This window comes from Erpetoichthys calabaricus, chromosome 12 (genome assembly GCF_900747795.2).
Source record: "Erpetoichthys calabaricus chromosome 12, fErpCal1.3, whole genome shotgun sequence".
NCBI lineage: Eukaryota > Metazoa > Chordata > Cladistia > Polypteriformes > Polypteridae > Erpetoichthys > Erpetoichthys calabaricus.
The window spans coordinates 1112533-1133875 of record NC_041405.2 but is presented as its reverse complement, the minus strand read 5'-3'; the positions used below and the strand labels follow the sequence as shown (position 1 = coordinate 1133875).

The window sequence follows — 21343 nt, the reverse complement described above, 5'->3', positions numbered from 1 at the left end:
AACAGCTTTGCAGGGTCGAGATGATGTTTTGGAGAACACATTGAGTAATCCAGTGGAGATACCAGGATATTATATGTCATATCTAGATGGAAAGTTTTATAAAGAAAACAAACTTCTTGGTTCCAGAGAGTGTAGATTTGGTATTTGTTTGTACATTGAGGATTTTGAAGTTGCCAGTCCACTTGGCACTTCACGCAAGTTAACTGCAGTATACTGAGTTCTTCTTAACTGGCCATCAGAATTTTGAAGGAATCTCAATGCAATACAGTTAGCACTTCTAAGCAAAGGTCTGGATGTAAAAGAGTTTGGTTATGACGCTTTTTTTGATCCATTAGTTAAAGATTTAAAGATGCTTGAACAAGAAGGTTTGTACATCAGTAAACTTTCTGGGAGTGTGTTGGCTGTTTCTGCCGATGATCTTGCTGCACAAAGTCTTGCAGGATTCCAGGAGAGCTTTCAAGGTAAACAAACTCTGTCATTTCTGTTTAGCATCACTGAGTGACATTCAAAGCACAGATGTACGACAAGGATTATTTCAAATAAGAACACAGCAGGGGCGTGATAATTTAATCACTCCGCTTAAAACAAACCCCAGTCTTGAGCCTGCCAGTGGTGTGAGAGCTGAATGTGTGGTGAGTAAACATTTGAGTTTTTTCCACCAGACCTTCTTCATGATTTTCTTCAGGGTGTTGTGCCTTTTGAATTAAGTGTTTGTTTGCACAAGTTGATTCAAGAGAATTATTTCACACTTGACTGCCTTAGCACTATTATCCAGAATTTTCCATATGACCACTCTGATAAAGTTAATCGGCCACAAAAAATTTCACAAACCTTCAGTTCAATAAAAACAAGTGGTGGTAATGGGCAGGAGAACTGGACACTGTTAAGACTCTTATCTTTGATGATTGGTGGTTTAGTGCCAGAAAAAGAGAAAACTTTGGAAATTTTAATGGACCTGAAGGATATTGTGGAACTTGCATTTTCCAAAAAAATTTCAGAGGAAGGAAACATTGTGCTATTTGGAGTCTAAACTCTCAGGACACAGACAGCTGTTTCAAGAAGAGTTTCCAAATGACAAACTAAAACCCAAACAGCATTTCATAGAGCATTGTCCAAATATGATAAGATGTTTTGGCCCCTTAGTTGATCTGTGGAGCAGGTGGTTGGGTCGTTCCTGATTCACACAGTTTTAAAAACATTGTAGTTACTTTGCTAGGACAACATCAGTTATTGCTGGCATATGTTTTGGACTCACCCAATTTCTTTAAGCCTTTATTGCAGCCTGGCAAAGTTAAGGTGGTCCAAACCCAGTTCCTTGAACCAAAGCTTAAGGATGTTATCAATAAAGAGTATCCAGGCCAAAACACAGGTCTGTCACACATACTGTACGTCTGTGTGGAACTACTTACTCAAAAGGTACGGTAATATCTGTGGGTTCTTGTTCTGGTCTACCTGACTTTGCCTTCATTCAGAATATTTTAATAATAAATGGTGAAGTTTCATTTGTTGTTGAAAAACAGAGCTCGTGGTACATTGAACATCTTTGGTCGTATGAAGTTTCAAGATGTAACTGTGGAGATGTAAGTCTTGTTCGTTCAGAACAGCTGAATGACTTTTATCCTCTTACACCTTACAAAATAAGAGGAAAGCTTCTAATTTCTCTCAAGAGATTTATAACTTGTTAGCCACTTAGTGAACATCTTCTTTATCTTGTCTTTTAGTAACATTTGTCACTATGCAACTTCAAGTTATTCTCGGACCTGACAATATACAAAAAGTGTCCATCCCAACCCTTCTTCACTTGAAGACCTCAAAGAAATGCTATTGAAAAAGCTACAGATTTTCAATGCAGTATGAAGATCCTGACTTTGATTATCGGCTTTGCAATCTGCATAATTTGGAGGAACTTCCACCCGAAAAAGCCACTATAAGAATTTTTTGGGAGTTAATGATGAGCCCAATAGAAGAACCTGACAAAGACTCATCAGATGTTTCTTTTGACACTTTAGATCCAGCAAGTCCAGCCTGAGCTCATCCAGTTCTTGTCACTGTGTAAGTCAGCGGCCATCAAAATTTGTCATACCAAGTTTTTCATTTGACATAGAGATCTGGCTCAGAAAAGGCAATGAACAATATGAGAAAGAACACACAACTTTGAATTTGCACCGTGATATGAAAATGGAAATTTTAGACAAATTAGCAGAGCTGATGTATTCTTTCAAAGCGTATCTCACTGACACAGAGTTTGAAAGTGTTGCAAGGGAACTTGTTTCTAAGCACCCCTGTTTGTCTGAGCCTGGACCTGAGAAGGGGTGGCAGGCATGGAAAATGAGCCTAAAGCACATGATGGACAATCATCATCAAACATTATGCTGTGCTGGATGCTTTGAAGTCACAGTAAACCAAAAGAAAAAGAAAGGTGTTAAAAAACCAAAGCATGCAGAGATAAACGTCCTGCCTGACCATCCACCAGGTATCAATGAAGAAGTACTGGAATGTGAAAGAAGAGCCATGGTAGATGAACTGAAGAAGAAAAATGTCAACATCCATCCAACCCGCTATATCCTAACTACAGGGTCATGGGGGGTCTGCTGGAGCCAATCCCAGCCAACACAGGGCACAAGGCAGGAAACAAACCCCAGGCAGGGCGCCAGCCCACCACAGGGCACACACATACCAAGCACACACTAGGGCCAATTTAGAATTGCCAGTCCACCTAACCTGCATGTCTTTGGACTGTGGGAGGAAACCAGAGGGCCCGGAGGAAAGCCACGCAGACACGGGGAGAACATGCAAACTCCACGCAGGGAGGACCCGGGAGGCGAACCCAGAAGGGTCTCCTTACTGCGAGGCAGCAGCACTACCACTGCGCCACCGTGCCGCCCAAAATTTCAACATGAACCTCCTAAATGAAAAAATGGACATTATATTCTGCACGAGACGACAACAAATTGTTGAAGAACAACCTTTAGTGTCACTCATAAAAGAGAAATGGCCAGGCCTCTTCTTACAGCATCAGGTAATGTCATATGTGAATTTGATTTCATTTTTCAATATGGGATTTTATAACTATTAATGCCATTGGTAATTTCTGTATTATGTTTCAAGTGTACGGAGAATTCAAATGAATAATGGGCATTGACCTGTACGAAACCTTCCAGTTTGCTTTGGAAATGTAATCAAGTGGGCTTATTGGTGTGTTCAGAACAAAAGGAGGTGATGAAGTCGGGACCCTTTGGAAAGACTTGATCAGCAGGTGATAACCAAGTTCTGGTTAGTTAGTGCCAGTCATGCAAACAAATAGTTCATTTCTTTTTTTTCTATAATTATGTCTAATTATATTTTGACTAAGCTTTCAGAGTTCATGTGGATTTTAAACTTAGTTTCCTCTCAAGATTTCTACTTATTATTGTTAACGTAGGGTTTTTTGTTTTTGTCATCCTGGTTAGTGACAAATGTGTATGAGGCTGCCTTGCATTCATGTCTATTGTGCCTGTCAATTTAGTTGCATAATTCTTGTTACATTACATACTGTACCTTACAGTAGACATTGTATGTAACACCATGTTGATATCATGTCCTCAATATCAATGCTTATGTAAATGTTTTCAAATGGCCAGGAGACACTCTGGATGAAGCACCAGGTCAGATACTGTATATACAGTATAAACACACACGCACTCAGACAATTTTAAGCCAATGTAAATTTTGTTCATAAAAATTATTATAGTTGTATTTTATTCATGTAAATTACATATTCAGTGTGTTCACCTTTTCCCGTCCTGTTATGTGATCCTTACTTTCCATTTATGTCTTCATCCTCGGGTAGACCAGGTTTCATATGTGAATTTTACTGAACAGTAATCCTGAATGTAGAACTTCAACATCTAATTCTACATCTTTAATAAGTGATGTTTAAACTTCCAATAATTTAGAAGCAGAAAGATCACCCAATATACTTCTAATGGTGATTTGAAAAATGTAAAACATTAAATTAAATGGGAAGTGAGTTTCCTCCCACAAACCAATGAAAGACAACTCAGGTCTGACTAAATTGTCCAGGTGTGAGTGTATGAGAATTGGGGGGTCTGTCTAATTGTGTGTACCCTCTAGTAAACTGGCACCCCATTGGGCCTCCTGTCGAGTCCTCTGTGCTCCCACAATAAGGCTCAGAACAGCAGTGATGTTGACCAGCATAAGCGGCCAATGAAGTGCGACATAAAACATATGTTACATGTGAAACTATTTATGCAATTAAGAAATGTATTCATTAACATTTATTGTTAAATGTCTTGAAATGTAAATACATTGTTGTGATATCAGTACAAGAAAGCTTGTCTCTCCTTTTTATTGTTTTCTAATACCATAAATCTTTCACCTTTCCAGACTACAGACATAACTGAACTCCGTAGATCAGTTGCATTGAAAGGTCTTCACGTTACCACTAATGAAGTCTTGTTTGGGAAGTTTCTTTATCCCCCAATCATCATAAAACTAACAACTGTTACTCACAGTGGTGCATTACAACATTCGTGTTGGTATGTGTTTAAGGTAACGAAGTCAAAGGAATTGGACACTCAAGGTGTGAAAATCATGATGATTGAAATGGCCAGAGATGAAGAAGATTCCGGGACACTAGACAGCATGGCAGTTGTGGTTGAAGGACTGCCGGATTATCCCACTGCTTTTTGTGTACTGTTTGGGATACTCCATATTTAAGGCATAAATCAACCCAAAGAATGGAAGTACACACTTGAGACTATTCAGAAGGTCTTTCTTAATCTTGGAGAACAATGTTCGGCTTGCACCCTGTCCTTAAAAAAAATAATAAGTTGTTGCAAGTTCTAAAGCCAGTTTCTGTAGCCGAGGATCAGACCGCCAAGGTCCCGGCCTTCAGCCACCACCCAACTCACACTGCACGAGACCTCCTTGGCCCCTCCCATAGATGGTGAGCCCATGGGAAGGGGGACCCACGTTACCTCTTTGATCTATGTTCCTATCCTCACCTATGGTCAGGAGCTATGGGTAGTGACCGAAAGAACGAGATCACGGATACAAGCAGCTGAAATGAGTTTCCTCCACAGGGTGTCTGGGCTCTCCCTTAAAGATAGGGTGAGAAGCTCAGAGTAGAGCCGCTGCTCCTCCGCATGGAGAGGAGTCAGATGAGGTGGCTCGGGCATCTGATCAGGATGTCTCCTGGACGCCTCACTGGTGAGGTGTTCCGGGCACGTCCAACCGGGAGGAGGCCCCGGGGAAGACCCAGGACACGCTGGAGGGACTATGTCTCTCGACTGGCCTGGGAACGCCTTGGGATTCTCCCGGAAGAGCTAGAAGAAGTGGCCGGGGAGAGGGAAGTCTGGGCATCTCTGCTCAAGCTGCTGCCCCCGCGACCCGACCTCGGATAAGCGGGAGACAATGGATGGATGGATGGAAGTTCTAAAGCTTTAGCCTGGTGTATCAATTATGCTGATATTCATTATGCAAGGTTAGAAATTATATATAAGTAGAATCTGTTGATTGAGAGTAAAAGATGTGCAAACCTTTATTAGTTTTGTCTTTTTTGCAGTTTGTAAATATTTAATATTTGTGAATATCTTTATTTAATTTATGATGTTTAAAGTCTTTTAGGTTTTATTTGTTTAGATCTTGAAAGAATGGAGTAAAACAATCTCTTCTCTGGCACAAAAATATTGTCTTAGTGTTTAACTACCTGTGTTATATGGGAAATGTTTCAGTTTGTGTTATTGTGTTTAAATTGTTTTAACATGAAATGAAAACTGCTTATCAGGTGCCTTTGTTAAACAGATGATTTAATTTGCTCTTGTTGAACATTGTTCAGTATTAGTGGTTTGCTTAACCCTAATTTTAACAGATATAGTTTTCATTGATGTCTGATGAGAGACAATAATAAACAGTTTTGCTAAACAAATGCAGTTTTTCATTTATTTAATGAGCTTTTTTTAGTTAATCCTTCAAGTATTATATTTTGTATCACATTGTATCAGTTAAAAAGAGTGATGTCATTTGTTACTGCATTTTTTTAAGTTGGGTTGTCCAACTTGTTTTTTTAATTTCCACTTATGTAAAAAATATGAGTTGACACAAGTAAAGTTTTTAAGTAATGCAAATAACTCTGGCCCTAACACAAGTTGGGTCAATTTAATTTTTTTATTTAAGGAGAACAAATTGCTAAAAAGTTGTGCTAACTTAAAAAGAGTGAGGAAATTAGTTGCTTGATAATTTTAAGTTAGGGGAGTCAAGCATTTTTTACAGTGCATGTAAGTTGAATGATTTGTGTTTTTAAATGTGCCTGTTGTTCTTCAATTCATGATAAGTTTGAACGTGTCTCGTTTTGACTTCATTTTAATATTTTAAAGTGCGTCTCTCGCGCTCTGACAGTTGTACCATGGCGCTATGCTGACGTGGTGACTGAATAGGCGACGTGATGTTTCTTTTTTTGTTTTCCATGAAACAATAAAACGATCATCATGTCAACTGTGGCGGATCATACACAACACAAAAGAATAGTGCGGTGAGACCGGTGTTCGTGTAGTGACGCTACCATTATTTGAAAGGGAATAAAAGAAGAGAAAAGGTGGAGCGGAGAGGGAACGGGAAAGAACGAGAAAAAAATATTGAAAAGAGGCCAAAAGATGCACAAAAATAACAGATTTGTTCAGCAAGGTGTCCGGAAAGAAGACTTCATGATGGTGATGATTGCAAAATATGAGTGGACATTCAAAATAAAATGAATGAACTGGAAATCTATACTTTTCTTTCTGCTTGCTATACTGAATTGTAAAGTCATCTTTACTGATTGTGGTAGTGAGTGTTGTGTGTAACAATCGACATGGTGAACATCAATTTATCTCTGTTGTCAGTAGTTTTCATTTTAATGGTATGCACTGCACGTGAACAGTTAAATTCCGCACTGATGCCGTATGGAGAATGCAGACTGGATAAAGGCAGAGTCTGCTTCAAGTTCTCATGTCACGCATCTGTTTCTGTTAAGTAATGAAGGACTGCTCACGTTATACTAAACCAGTAATGGCGCATGCGCTACAAGAACGCTAACGCGCAGTGAGTACACTTGCCTTCTAGTTCTCATCATCTCTCCTTCTCTGTACATTTAGCAGTCATTTGCTCAGAGGTTGATGTGCTTGCTGCTTCCTCAGCTGCTCTTCTTCTCTCCACCCTAGCAGCCCGCTTCTTCTTCTCTTTTGTTGGGATCTTTTCGTGTTAAAACTGATTAAGTCAGTGTTTGTGCTGCAATTCCTTAATGTTTCACTAGAGATGGCACTTAAGTCTTCAATCTGTCTCAAGAATAATGTAAGATATGACGAGGTAGGGGAAGTGACGGTGAAGGTGGTGAGGATGAGAACGACGCCTGAACACATGCGCCGCCCTGCTGGCCGCTGCCGGGAGTTGATTCTACAATAAAATAGAAAGAGGAATAGCCTTGGAGGTCAATCATCACCCCGAAAGCGGACAGTAGATGTCACGTAGTGTATGTGGAGCAAATTTCAGGTCAATTGTTCAATTGGTTTGCGAGGTGATTTAAAATCCTGGACAGACAAACGGACATTATTAGTAGGTATTATAGATAAAGATTAATTTTGCATGTGGCCTTTAACGTTTCCTTCAACAGTAGCAGTGACGCTGTGTGAATAATGCAAACTGACCAGAAACGTAGTTGGATTTTCACAAAATGCATACCTGCATAAAATGTTAAAGTTATGGTTTAGGCTAAAACTGTCTTTATTATATATAATGTTAATGTTTAAAGAATGAACAAATGCACAGAGTAAACACGTTTTTAATGATGCATTTTTTATAAAATATGAACTAATGAATAAATAAAACTATTGGTGCCTGTGACCTCTCAGCATTGGTTCAGTATCTTATTTTTATTACATTTAATTGAATACGTACAAATGTTGTGCATTGTCAATAGAAAAGTATTTTACATATCAAGTTTTTCTGGGCCTCTAAGATTGACCTGCTTTACTTCTTTTGTTATTTTCATAGCCTACTTTAAAAAATTCAAAGACCTAATGGTGTGTGTGTGTGTGTGTTTGTTGTTTTTGAGTCTGTGGCCTGACAAAGGCGCATTCAGAGAATGAATTTAGTTACATAAATAGAAAGCATTTCCACTCTTCATGTGCTGCTCTACAGTCCACAGAGCGGGTGTCACATCGGACAGCGTTACAACTTCATTTGAATGTAATCAGCCAAATGTAAAGACAGGTAGTCAGATGCAGCATTTATTTTGTAACCAATTCATTTAATTTGTATTCAGCATCGCACAGTACACCCTTATATTTTAAGTTAATTGGCCACATCTCTTATAGCAGCCTGTGACTCCGAACACAACCGGAGGGTCTCCTGGGGGTTTCTGAGGCAGAGGTGTGTGTGTGTGTGTGTGTGAGTAGCATCTACGGGTGGATTCGCGTGCTCCACACGGAGGTCAGCTATTGACTGAAACAGAATTAACAGACGGTGGGCTGCGACTCGCTTTTCATATCGACTTTGATAACCGACCACTTTTTTTATTTTTATTTCTGGCACTTCACGACTTTCTGGAGTTGGACTTTGGAGTGTCTCCACCTCTCTGTATCACTCCATCAGTTTTTAATTGTTGTTTATACCACTGCTGTAGCCACCCAATAGTACGTTTTTCTTTGCCTCCGCTTCGTATTCACTGAAATTCTTTTTTTTCCATTGTCTTTTAACAAAGCACTGAAGAAAAGCGGCTACTCATGTTGATTTGCATATTAAAATGTGTGAAGTTCTGGGAGGACTCGGGGCTGTAGGTGTGTGCACGTGTTCAGTCTCCTGTTCGTTGATTTGTAAACGGGAAGTGCGTGTTTCTTGGACAAAGTCCTTGATGAGGTTCCTATACTCCTCCTCCTGCCCACTCCTGATGCAGCCCACGATAGCAGTGTCGTCAGTGAACTCGTGGCAGGACTCCGAGTTGTATTGGAAGTCCGATGTATATAGGCTGAACAGGACTGGAGAAAGTCCAGTCCACTGCGGCGCTCCTGTGCTGCTGACCACAATGTCAGACCTGCAGTTCCCGAGACGCACATACTGAGGTCTGTCTTTAAGATAGTCCAAGATCCATGCCACCAGGTATGAATCTACTCCCATCTCTGTCAGCTTGTCCCTGAGGAGCAGAGGTTGGATGGTGTTGAAGGAGCTAGAGAAGTCTAGAAACATAATTCTTACAGCACCACTGCCTCTGTCCAAGTGGGAGAAGGATCGGTGTAGCATGTAGATGATGGCTCCCACCTGCTCCTAGTATGCAAGCTGCAGAGGGTTGAGGGCGTGGTAGACCTGTGGCCTCAGGTGGTGAAGCAGCAGCCTCTCCATGGTCTTCATCACATTATTTGAGTTGTAACTTAACTCCTGCTTGTCTTTTGCTCTTTGTAATTGCCTCAGGTTAGAGATGTGGAAGGGAAGGTGGGGAGAAGTTCTAAAGTACAACACCTGATAAAGAGTGGTACTGTAAGTCTGTGAGATTTGAGCCATTCTGACAAAGGCTGCGTAATCAAGAATACAAAAGGGAGAAAGGAGGGGAACGGAGAACTCTACTGAGGCAAAACCCGAGTAAAATCTCCCTTTTTTTTCCCGTCTGCCTTTCTTATTGCCCCCTCAGTCCTGGTCGGTCCTGAACTCCTAGCAGGCCATCTGCTTTAGTAGCTGGTTTGCGACACAGTGCTTGAGGTGGCCATCCTGTCACCTAAAGCCCGAGTTTTTCATTTTAGAACTCGCGCACACTTCACTTCTGCTCCTTCTCATTCTGATTCTTCAATTACAAGACCACCGGCAGTTCGGGCCTACCCCTCTGCACTGAGACGTTAATTCACTTCAGGACCCTTGGCTAGTCCTGGAGCTAATTATTATACCAATTAGTTACCATTGCCAATGTTGAAAAAGGAAGAGAGCAAAACTGACAGGGAGGCGAGGATGACGGGATGTCCTGTGGTAGAACTTTGGGGCGGATCAGCCCTTCTCAGTTCTGTAACAAAGACAGCTGGGGCTCCAGGGGTCCTGCTGGACTGATGGAAAGTGTCAGGAAGGGGGAGTCAGGCTTAGACTGTCACAGCGGGTGTCACCGAGGTGGCTGAGACAGAAGTCACTTTATGGATGGTGTTCACCAGCATGTCGGGTCTCCTGATCGGATTTTAAGGTGCACAGGCCAGACGAGTGAAAGAAAGAGAATGGAGCACTGGGAATGAGATCAAAGGGAGCGGACTCTCTTCCCTTTATTTTTGCTTATGAATATCGATGTCCCCCTCCTCAAACCGCCACCTTACCGTGGTGGAGGGGTTTGCGTGTCCCAGTGATCCTAGGAGCTCTGTTGTCCGGGGCTTTATGCCCCTGGTAGGGCCACCCAAGGCAAACTGGTCCTAGGTGAGGGATGAGACAAAGAGCGGTTATACAAACCTCCTATGACGAATAAAAAATTTGGACGGCGTTTTCCCTTGCCCGGACGCAGGTCACCGGGGCCCCCCTCTGGAGCCAGGCCTGGAGGTGGGGCTCGATGGTGAGCACCTGGTGGCCGGGCTTGCACCCATGGGGCTCGGCCGAGCACAGCCCGAAGAGGCAACGTGGGTCCCCCTTCCCATGGGCTCACCACCTATGGGAGGGGCCAAGGAGGTCGGGTGCAGTGTGAGTTGGGTGGTGGCCGAAGGCGGGGACCTTGGCGGTCCGATCCTTGGCTACAGAAACTGGCTCTTGGGACGTGGAATGTCACCTCTCTGAAGGGGAAGGAGCCTGAGCTAGTGCGCGAAGTTGAGAGGTTCCGGCTAGATATAGTTGGACTCACCTCGACGCACAGCTTGGACTCTGGAACCAATCTCCTTGAGAGGGGCTGGACTCTCTACCACTCTGGAGTTGCCCCCAGTGAGAGATGCCGAGCGGGTGTGGGTATACTTATTGCCCCCCGACTTGGAGCCTGTACATTGGGGTTTACCCCGGTGGACGAGAGGGTAGCCTCCCTTCGCCTTCGGGTGGGGGGACGGGTCCTAACTGTTGTTTGTGCGTATGCACTGAACAGCAGTTCGGAGTACCCACCCTTTTTGGAGTCCCTGGAGGGGGTGCTAGAGGGCATACCTTCTGGGGACTCCCTCGTTCTGCTGAGAGACTTCAATGCTCACGTGGACAATGACAGTGAGACCTGGAAGGGCGTGATTGGGAGGAATGGCCCCCCTGATCTGAACCCGAGCGGTGTTTTATTATTGGACTTCTGTGCTCATCACGGATTGTCCATAACGAACACCATGTTCAAGCATAGGGGTGTTCATATGTGCACTTGGCACCAGGACACCCTAGACCTCAGTTCGATGATCGACTTTGTGTTCGTGTCGTTGGACTTGCGGTCACATGTCTTGGACACTGTGGTGAAGAGAGAGGCGGAGCTGTCAACTGATCACCACCTGGTGGTGAGTTGGCTTCGATGGTGGGGGAGGATGCCGGTCAGGCCTGGTAGGCCCAAACGTGTTGTGAGGGTCTGCTGGGAACGTCTGGCAGAGCCCCCTGTCAGAAGTAGCTTCAACTCCCACCTCCGGCAGAACTTCGACCACATCCCGAGGGAGGTGGGGGACATTGAGTCCGAATGGGCCATGTTCCGTGCCTCTATTGTTGAGGCAGCTCACCGGAGCTGTGGCCGTAAGGTGGTCGGTGCCTGTCGTGGCGGCAATCCCTGAACCCGTTGGTGGACACCGGCGGTGAAGGATGCCGTCAAGCTGAAGAAGGAGTCCTACCGGTCCCTTTTGTCCTGTGGGACTCTGGAGGCAGCTGATAGGTACCAGCAGGCCAAGCGGAATGCAGCTTTGGTGGTTGCTGAGGCAAAAACTCGGGCATGGGAGGAGTTTGGGGAGGCCATGGAGAACGACTTTCAGACGGCTTTGAGGAGATTCTGGTCCACCGTCCGGCGTCTCAGGAGGGGGAAGCAGTGCAGTGTCAACACTGTATATGGTGGGGATGGTGCGCTGCTGACCTCGACTCGGGACGTTGTGGGTTGGTGGGGGGAGTACTTCGAAGACCTCCTCAATCCCACTAACATGCCTTCCAAAAAGGAAGCAGAGCCTGGGGACTCAGAGGTGGGCTCCCCCATCTCTGGGACTGAGGTCACCGAGGTGGTCAAAAAACTCCTTGGTGGCAGGGCCCCGGGGGTGGATGAGATACGCCTGGAGTTCCTCAAGGCTCTGGATGTTGTAGGGCTGTCTTGGTTGACATGTCTCTGCAACATCGCATGGACATCAGGGACAGTGCCTCTGGATTGGCAGACCGGGGTGGTGGTCCCCCTTTTTAAGAAGGGGGACCGGAGGGTGTGTTCCAACTAACAGAGGGATCACACTCCTCAGCCTCCCTGGAAAAGTCTATTCAGGGGTCCTGGAGAGGAGGTTCCGTCGGAGAGTCGAGCTTCGGGTTCAGGAGGAACAGTGTGGTTTTCGTCCTGGTCGTGGAACAGTGGACCAGCTCTACACCCTTAGCAGAGTCCTGGAGGGTGCATGGGAGTTTGCCCAACCAGTCTACATGTGTTTTGTGGACTTGGAAAAGGCATTCGACCGTGTCCCTCGGGGAATCTTGTGGGGGGTGCTCCGGGAGTATGGAGTACCGGACCCCCTGATAAGAGCTGTTCAGTCCCTGTACGATCGGTGCCAGAGCTTGGTCTGCATTGCCGGCAGTAAGTCGAACCCGTTTCCAGTGAGAGTTGGACTCCGCCAGGGCTGCCCTTTGTCACCGATTCTGTTCATAACTTTTATGGACAGAATTTCTAGGTGCAGCCGGGGTGTTGAGGGGGTCCGGTTTGGTGGACTCAGGATTGGGTCACTGCTTTTTGCAGATGATGTTGTCCTGTTTGCTTCATCAGGCCGTGATCTTCAGCTCTCTCTGGATCGGTTCGCAGGTGAGTGTGAAGCGGCTGGGATGGGAATCAGCACCTCCAAATCCGAGACCATGGTCCTCAGCCGGAAAAGGGTGGAGTGCCCTCTCAGGGTTGGGAGCGAGATCCTGTCCCAAGTGGAGGAGTTCAAGTATCTCGGGGTCTTGTTCACGAGCGAGGGAAGAATGGAGTGCGAGATCGACAGGTGGATCGGTGCGGCGTCCACAATGATGAGGGCTCTGCATCGGTCTATCGTGGTGAAAAAGGAGCTGAGCCATAAGGCAAAGCTCTCAATTTACCAGTCGATCTATGTTCCTACCCTCACCTATGGTCATGAGCTATGGGTAGTGACCGAAAGAACGAGATCGCGAATACAAACGGCTGAAATGAGTTTCCTCCGCAGGGTGTCTGGGCTCTCCCTTAAAGATAGGGTGAGAAGCTCAGAGTAGAGCCGCTGCTCCTCCGCATCGAGAGGAGTCAGATGAGGTGGCTCGGGCATCTGATCGGGATGCCTCCTGGACGCCTCCCTGGAGGCCCAGGGGAAGACCCAGGACACGCTGGACGGACTATGTCTCTCGGCTGGCCTGGGAACGCCTTGGGATTCTCCCGGAAGAGCTAGAAGAAGTGGCCGGGGAGAGGGAAGTCTGGGCATTTCTGCTCAAGCTGCTGCCCCCGCGACCCGACCTCGGATAAGCGGAAGAGGATGGATGGAATGGATAGATGGATATCGATGTCCCGGGAGACAGAAGAGCCTCCGGCTGTGGGCACTCGGAGCATCACGGTGGTTTATTTTTGGTAATTAGGCCTCGGGGGCTCCTGGAAGGCCTGCTTTGGGGCCAAAGCCTGGTATTAAAATTTGTGAGCCCGGCCTATCAAATCAAACTCACATTGGACTGCACACGGGTGACCCGATTCATTCCTGGTGGTCTGAACTTCTTCCATTATTCCAATTCAGGGTTGCAAGATTAAGGAAAGAATTTTTATAGCAAAAGTGTAAACACCTAAAGAACTTCAACAAAGTCAATGAATTCTGAAACTTCATTATATAATTTTTAACTTGAAATATCATAACAGATTATGCAGGGAAGATGTTTTGAAATGGAGTTGAATATTTAAATGTACCCCACTGTGAGTCTGACTAGGACTGTGAATTTTCTCTGTGATGGTCTGCTACCCCCTGGCTCAGGTTTGGCTCCTGTCTTGTACCAAGTGCTTCTGGGTATCTATGGCCCTGAATTAGACTGAAGAGGCTTGAGCAGGTTTTCACACACAATACACACACGAGACAGCAGACTGGATGACCTTTACAAGTGTTTCATATTTAGATACACACAAGCGATCCACTAGATGTCCAGCAGAGGGCTCCAAAGCGCCGTAAGACAGATGTATCCACTCCCTCAGTTTCGTCCCAAGCTCAGAGGTCCGTTCTGAAACGCAGTGATGTTTTGGCCATTCGCTGCCTGTACTCCTCCTCGAACCTTTCATTCTGAGCCACAGTGAAGTGGTTCTTCCAGTCTCCCATTTGGCCTAAATGAACAATTAAGGAACAGTAACAACGGTCGGGCAGTGAGATCCCCAGAGAATGAGACTGGAGACAGCAGACTTGATCTGCACTGACCTTTCCTCATGAAGGGTGAGATGCTCACGTCCATGAGAGTGTTGGGCACTGTGCTGGAGTTAGTCATGGGGTTGTCCTTCATCATGTCGAAGGAGGTGTGCTTCACGATTTCCTGAATTGTGCCTTTATCCAGTGTGTGACCCAAGAAACGTGCCACCCTCTCCACTTCCCGCATCGGGTCCTGAAATATTGGCAGAAATTGGCACATCATCAGGGACACCCACCTGATACCCTGGTGCAAAGAGACAACTTTCCAAGTGAGAGATGAAGGCTCACCTGCAAGATGTCCTCGTAAAAGACATAGAGGATCTGGTGCTTTTCCCTGACGTCCCACCAACCTGTCACGTGATCAAACCAGGAGCCCCACGCCACTTATAAGAAAAAGAAAAGAGAAGATAGTGGAGTAAGACCCCTCCACCTCCAGGAACTCGTATCAGTTTGCTTACCAAGCTACAGAGGATGCCACCTCTCTAGCTCTGCGCTCAGCCCTGACTCATCTGGAGGGACAGGCCACATACGTGAAGATGCTACTTGTAGACTGTAGCTCTTCTTTCAATGCTGTTGTACCCTCCCAGCTCATCTATAAATGGCACCAGTTGGGCTTCAGCATACCACTATGTAATTGGATCCTCAGCTCCCTGTTGCAGCACCCTCAGGTGGTACAGCTGGGCCCTCATCTCTCCTCCACCATAACCCAGAACACTGGCACCCGACAAGGCTGTGTACTGAGCCCCATCCTCTACACTCTCTTCACTCACAATTGTATACCCACCAATACCATCATGAAATTTGCAGATGACACAACAGTCTACTTGAACTTCTCCCGTCCAGCAAACACTTCAGAGCCTTTCCTGTATGGACCTTGAATGCTCAGAGACAGAGACAACATCATCCCAAGAGCTATGAATCAGTTCATCATTACAATCATGCATTATAATTCATTATCATTACCTAAACGGCACCACTTTATGAACCATTTGCACTATATGTCTATGTCCAGTGTACTTGTGTTTTCATATTGTACATTTATACTGTTTTATTGTTTATTTTTTTATAATTTTATAACAGGTGCATTTTATGGAGGAGTTGCACGTTCATTTCATTGTACTGATTACAACGACAATCAAGGAATTCAATTCAGTTCAATCGGAGAAGACTGCAATCAACAGACCCGACCGCTAGCCTGACCAAGCAGTTTTAGGACTCCGTGGGCATGAAATGTAACCTTCTGAAGGTGCGCAGCAGTCCACAGAGACTGTATGAAAGCACCACCAAGAAAACAGGAAGATGTTTATAGACAGGCAGATGTATTTAGTGATGCCATAAGGAGAAAATGTGTATCTCTTCTTGATCTTCTCAAATGAAATATGACTCCATGACTGCACAGGTCAGGGTGCCTGCCTATGACCACAAACTAAGAAATTTGCCATTAGGAACAGAGGGATTAGAGGTTTGAGCCTTGGGGCCCTGGAAAATGGGAAGCTGCCATCCGTATAAAGAAGAAGAAGGAAAATAACTCCATGGATCATGGAACCTGCCTATGAAGTCAACCATTAAGAACATAGAAATTAGAGGTCTTAGTGGACCTGCTCACCATTTCCTGACAGATAGCTCTCAAAGAAGTCATCCCAGGTGCCCGTATTTGGCAGGCTAGTGGCCATCTTATGGAAGAAGTAGTATGAAACGAGGACATCCTTGGCATTCCGGGCAACATAAATTGTCTGGAAAAGAGTAAAATAGATAAAGAAAGAATGACCAGTGCTTTGTGGACCTCATGGTTGTGACATACAAGCCCAAAGAGCTCAAAAAAAGGCTTCAAACTCCAGAACAATTCCTAGAAATTCCAAAAGAAAAATTAGTCATATCTACCCATGAAATCCAAAAAATAGGTTGGAAACCAAACCCTTTGGCCCAAAGAAGAAAAATAACACTGTTTTAAATTAAGCTTATTAACAAAAAGATTTGGAAAAGGCAACATACCAAACCATCTGAGCAGGACCTAATGACTTAGCACAAGGCTGAGGCCTCTCAGGCTTAATGTTGGCCAAATGCAGCCCATAACCACATGAACGGGTAAAGAAGACAGAGACATGGGAGGAAGCCATGGATTAAACATCACACTCCTGGGGTTAAGATGACTTTGGTGGAGCAGGTCAAGTGTAGTGGAGCGGGATGATGATGATGATGATGACACCCCTGTGCTTACCTTGCACCCTTTGTCCCAGAAGGACTGTGGCACCAGCTGGAATGGGAGATGAGTTTTCACAAGTCGAGGAGATGGCAGGTCCTTCAGAAGGTCCAGACCTGAAGAGACACCAAAACAACAAGAGACATAGGGGGTCCCTGTGGAGTCCACTGTTGTCGGCTTACCTTGGCATGGAGATGCTTACCTGCTGGCACAGTGTCTATTCTGTTCATCTCCAGAAATGGGGCGCGCTCATGGCTGGGGATAGTTTTGATTTCTTTTGTGATGCCACCTTGGCGAATGCTGTCCATGATTTCAATCATCCAGGTGGTACCTTGGTGAAGAATTAAAAAGACATGAAGTGATGCTCAGTACCTGCAGATGGCGCTTGGGTGACATGACAGTTCACTTTCCTTGCTTCTCCCTTAACCATTTGTCATCTGTGTGTCACCATCACTCACCTGCCTTGGGGTAGGTGGCTATTAAAACATCATCTGCTTTGGCCTGGAACTTTTCTACCCTGCCAAAGATTTCATGCATGGATGAGATGAGTGGAACACCTTTAACATCACAAAGTCTCTGACGCTCAGTTCTTCTGGTTGGGTTTGGGGGTCCTGAATTGCAGGCTTCATGATGAGGAGCACCAAGTGACTCAGACATCGCACTGTGGAGACGCAAAATAGCAGCATAAACGTGGAGACTTGAGACCCACTCAGAGACCTGTGGAACAAACTGTCCAGACAAATGTCTGCTGATCAAAATCCAGTTGACACATCAACAGCCATAGGACCACCTCAGGCACAAACAAGGGGGCTACAGCTAAGTGTTAGATTCAGCTTCTACACAAATGTATATAGCGCCTGTATGGAGTGAACGCCCCCTTTATGTGAATACACCCATCGTGCATGTGTGGAGGGACTTGAGGGGCTCAGTGAGTCCGTGATGAATGCAATGCCAGGTGGTCAGTAGTCGCACTACTCAGCCATTGAGCCACTCTGCCTGTTTGATTTAAGATGGGGTGAATTTAACTGGTGCAGAATGGGTTTGGTCAGCTAATGTGGCCAGGAGGTTCTCATCGTGTGATGTTGGGCCTCCACTGGTCATTTGAAGATTGATAACAGCCGCCCTGTGTACACCAAGAGCAACGTCTTTGATGTACTAGTATATATTGTCACACGTGTGTGCATGGGGACAGTTTAAGGACTCAGATAATTGTAGTTTCCCACCGGAAAGCCAGAGGGTGCTGTCGACCGCTGCCTCTTCTCTTCCTCTCGCTGCAGAATGGAAGATTGACAATCGTGACATCTGTGACATCACTGCCGGTGTCTGCCTGCCTGGACCTGCCTCTTCCTGCCAGGAGCCTAAATACCAGAAGCTCCATCATCTCGGCCAGTCTGTTTTGGAGACTCACATCTATACGGGCTTTGCCTCTGGGTGCCCCAAAGATCTATAATCTCTCATCTCTTATTGTCACAATGTATACAGTGTAGACAGATAGAGAGATAGAATTTGGAATAGTTGGCAGGATTAGACAGACATAAACTCACTAGCAGGTATGCAGTATTTGGTATAGTTGGCAGGATCGCACAGATAGATAAATAGCGTAGTTGGCAGGATTACATAGCTAGATATGGAATACACTACATAACAGACAGGAGAATATGTAAGGCACTATAATACATGTAATACAGACAGATGTAAAAGGCACTATATGGTAGATAGATAGAAAGATGAGTAAAGGCAATATATAATAGGAATAGACATAGACACATATCACAGGCATTATGTAATATAGACAGAAGTTAAATTCACAATTCACTAGATAGAGAGGCTATTAAATATGAAAGGCACTATATAAGAGATGACTACGGTCAATGTGTTTCCCTTCCTACAGAGGTCTCAGGGTGGTCCAGTGTTATAGGTAACACACATATTAGCCATTTTGACATTGTCATGGGTGATTTCCGAGACTGCCTAGTGTGTGTAGGTGGGGTGTGTATGTGTGTACAGGGTCTTTCCACAGACAAACTTTTGAGAACGGTCACAAAGCCCCACGTCTTCCCCTAAAGCAGAGGTAAAGTGTCACCTGCGGAGGGGGGAGGTGGGTTTGGTAAAGGCCCACCCAATACTGTATTTATATGCAAATTAGAAGCCCCGCCCTCTCTGAGCTGTCACATGGAGTGCCAGTTGGCACAGAGCTGGTCCTTTGATTGCTGATTTGATGTCCGTGTCACTGACAAAGCAACCTGGAAGCAAAAGCAGAAGCTCTGGGGTAGATGTTCAGTGCTTGAGGTGGCCATCCATACTTTGACATTCTTGCCACCCAAAGCCTGGCATTCCTTCATTTCACTCATTTGCTTTGACTCTTCAATTACAAGACCACAGGCAGCTTGGGCCGACCCCTGTCACCGAGTGTGATTGCCATTAATGACATGTTAATTCACTTCAGAGTGAGTAATTATTATAAGGTTTAGTTACTATGTTGTAATAAAAGATTTACATAATCGTTTTTTGCCCTTGTCGTATTTTCGCTAACATCTGTTGATTTTTGAGGACTCAGTCCAATTTAAGGCTCCCACAAAGTGAAGACCACATGAAGAATCGCTCAGCTGTGAGATCTCAAACCCTAAGGTGCCATAGATGGTGTCCGATTCAAACACGGCGTGGCACTGACGGTGGTGGGCAGAAAGCCGATTTGATTATCAGAGATGCCAGTGCTTACTGTGGAAGAATCCCGGGAGACTGGCGACCTGCAAACCTGGAAAGTTCACAAACACGGCGATGGCCACATTAAACCCCGCGCACTACACACCCACCCTGAAATCTGTGGTGGTCTGTCACCGATTTGCGGGTCCTCTTAGTGAGACGGTTACATTTATTTTTATCGCTTTTCTAACTTACTCAAAGCATTTTACACAGACAGCGGAGAAGCACGTGTAGCAGCATTCACCCTCATGATGTGATGGTAGCCATTCTGCACCCAGTACACCCACTACAGGTCATGAAAGAGTGAGAGAGGTAGACTGGGATTGCCTGAATGACCAGAGTGTGGACACCCTACTCTTTCGGAAAGATACTCAGGGATCTCATTTGACCACAGAGAGCTGAGACCTCAGTTTGACATCTACTGGGAAGGACACCACGCTGCACTGGGGTGCTGGGAGTCACACAAAGATCACAGGGTAAGCGCCCCCTGCTGGCCTCAACGACACCTCTTCTAGCAGCAACCCAAGCTGTTCCTTAGGTGGGTGATGACAGGGAAGATCGGCAGCAACATGCGTGTGCCAGCGTCCCCTCCTCTGCCTCGAGCATGGGAAAGGCGCTATATAAATAAAATGTATTATTATTAGGTGGTCTCCCATCCAAGTACTGCCCAGGCACAAACACGCTTAGCTTCAGGTGGATGAGCTGTCTTGAAGTGCCGGTGGTGTGGCTGGTGGTCCGTCCATGACGATCCCATCTAAACACTCAAAGTGACACCATACTCGATCTCCCACCCCTATTCCACAGGTACGTTGCAATGTGTTGGTTGAGCCTGTCACTCATGCTGGCTGCTTTCTTACGAATGGCTGAAGAGGGGGGCGGAGAGCTGAGGGTCTCCACGCTGATACTTACGGGGAAAGCCTGAGAGACAAACGCCGTTAGCCGACATCGATGTCTCTGCACTCCACCGCTGATCCGCCGATGACTTTAAGCGGTCACACCTTTCCGCCCCGCACTTAATCAATCACTGAATCGATTGGTTTGACAGACCGATCGCCATCACCAGGCGCCTCGCACAACAGGCGATACTCCCCATTACCTAAAGTGAGTGTCCCGCTGCTGATCCCTCTGACGTCCCGACTGCTGCGCCGATCTGACGAGTGTCTTCTGATCCTCCGATGGGGCAGCGCAATAACAAAATAATAAGACTGGTGGACTTTGGCCGCATTGGGCAAACAAGGTGATGGGTTAGGCACTTCTTTCTTTTTTTTTTTTAACTATTTATGACACACCTGCCCTGAGATAACAGATTTTAAGAGCAATTGACAGCGCAGATCAAAAACCCAACCTTGGATCCTCACATACCTTCGAGTCCATATGAATGTTTCATGTAAACCAATTAAAACGATCGCCGCATGTGATTTTATACGGTGACTTTGCACTTCACGCTTTACAGGTGGCAATAAGACCACCACTCCTATTAAACTGCAGTACAGCTGATTTACGGGCGATTGTGCTGATTCACTCCGGGTCAGCAGATCATTCGCTGGGGCGCTCCAGACCAGCATTGTTATCTCGTACAGGGGGCCTCCCACCGCCTACCTGCTAGAAAAAAAGCAAGACGTCCAAGTCAGCAGGATCGAGCGGCGAAAGGACACCAACTCTCCTAAAAACGGCACTTGACTGGCCTCTTTGGTGTGGCAGACAGCCATTACATCACGGGCCTTTTGGTATATGAAGTCGGCTCTGTGGGTTTTGGATTTGTGAGCAGAGCATCAATTTAATGTCCAGTAGATAACTTAGAGGGCTCAACAGATCAAGAAGACGGGGACTGAGCCTGTGTAGACCTGTGCAACGAAAATCCTTTTTAAACCAGGAATCCAGTGGGATTCACAAATCTGCTACCGTCCACTTGCGGCTATTTTAGTGTTAAACATCTGGAACC

At 45.6% G+C, this 21343-nt stretch overlaps 1 protein-coding gene across 9 annotated transcripts in view; it reads right to left on the bottom strand.

Annotated features, from left to right (window-relative positions):
- LOC114661632 (sulfotransferase 1C2-like) overlaps positions 1-20644 on the bottom strand; it is a 56486-nt gene extending 35842 nt beyond the window's left edge. For 2 of the 9 annotated variants that reach the window (XM_051934763.1, XM_051934762.1), the window contains exons 1-7: positions 20498-20644; positions 17157-17359; positions 16901-17029; positions 16717-16814; positions 16105-16231; positions 14787-14881; positions 14511-14691 (exon numbers count right to left, since the gene is read on the bottom strand). In XM_051934763.1, coding sequence (XP_051790723.1) covers positions 14511-14691; positions 14787-14881; positions 16105-16231; positions 16717-16814; positions 16901-17029; positions 17157-17355 — 829 coding nt within the window. In that variant the 5' untranslated portion in view covers positions 17356-17359; positions 20498-20644. Of the gene's footprint in view, positions 1-14190; positions 14420-14510; positions 14692-14786; positions 14882-16104; positions 16232-16716; positions 16815-16900; positions 17030-17156; positions 17360-20497 lie in introns of those variants that run through there. The other 7 variants (XM_051934764.1, XM_051934765.1, XM_051934768.1 and 4 more) reach the window with 5 other exon arrangements.
- Between the last annotated feature and the right edge of the window lie 699 nt (positions 20645-21343).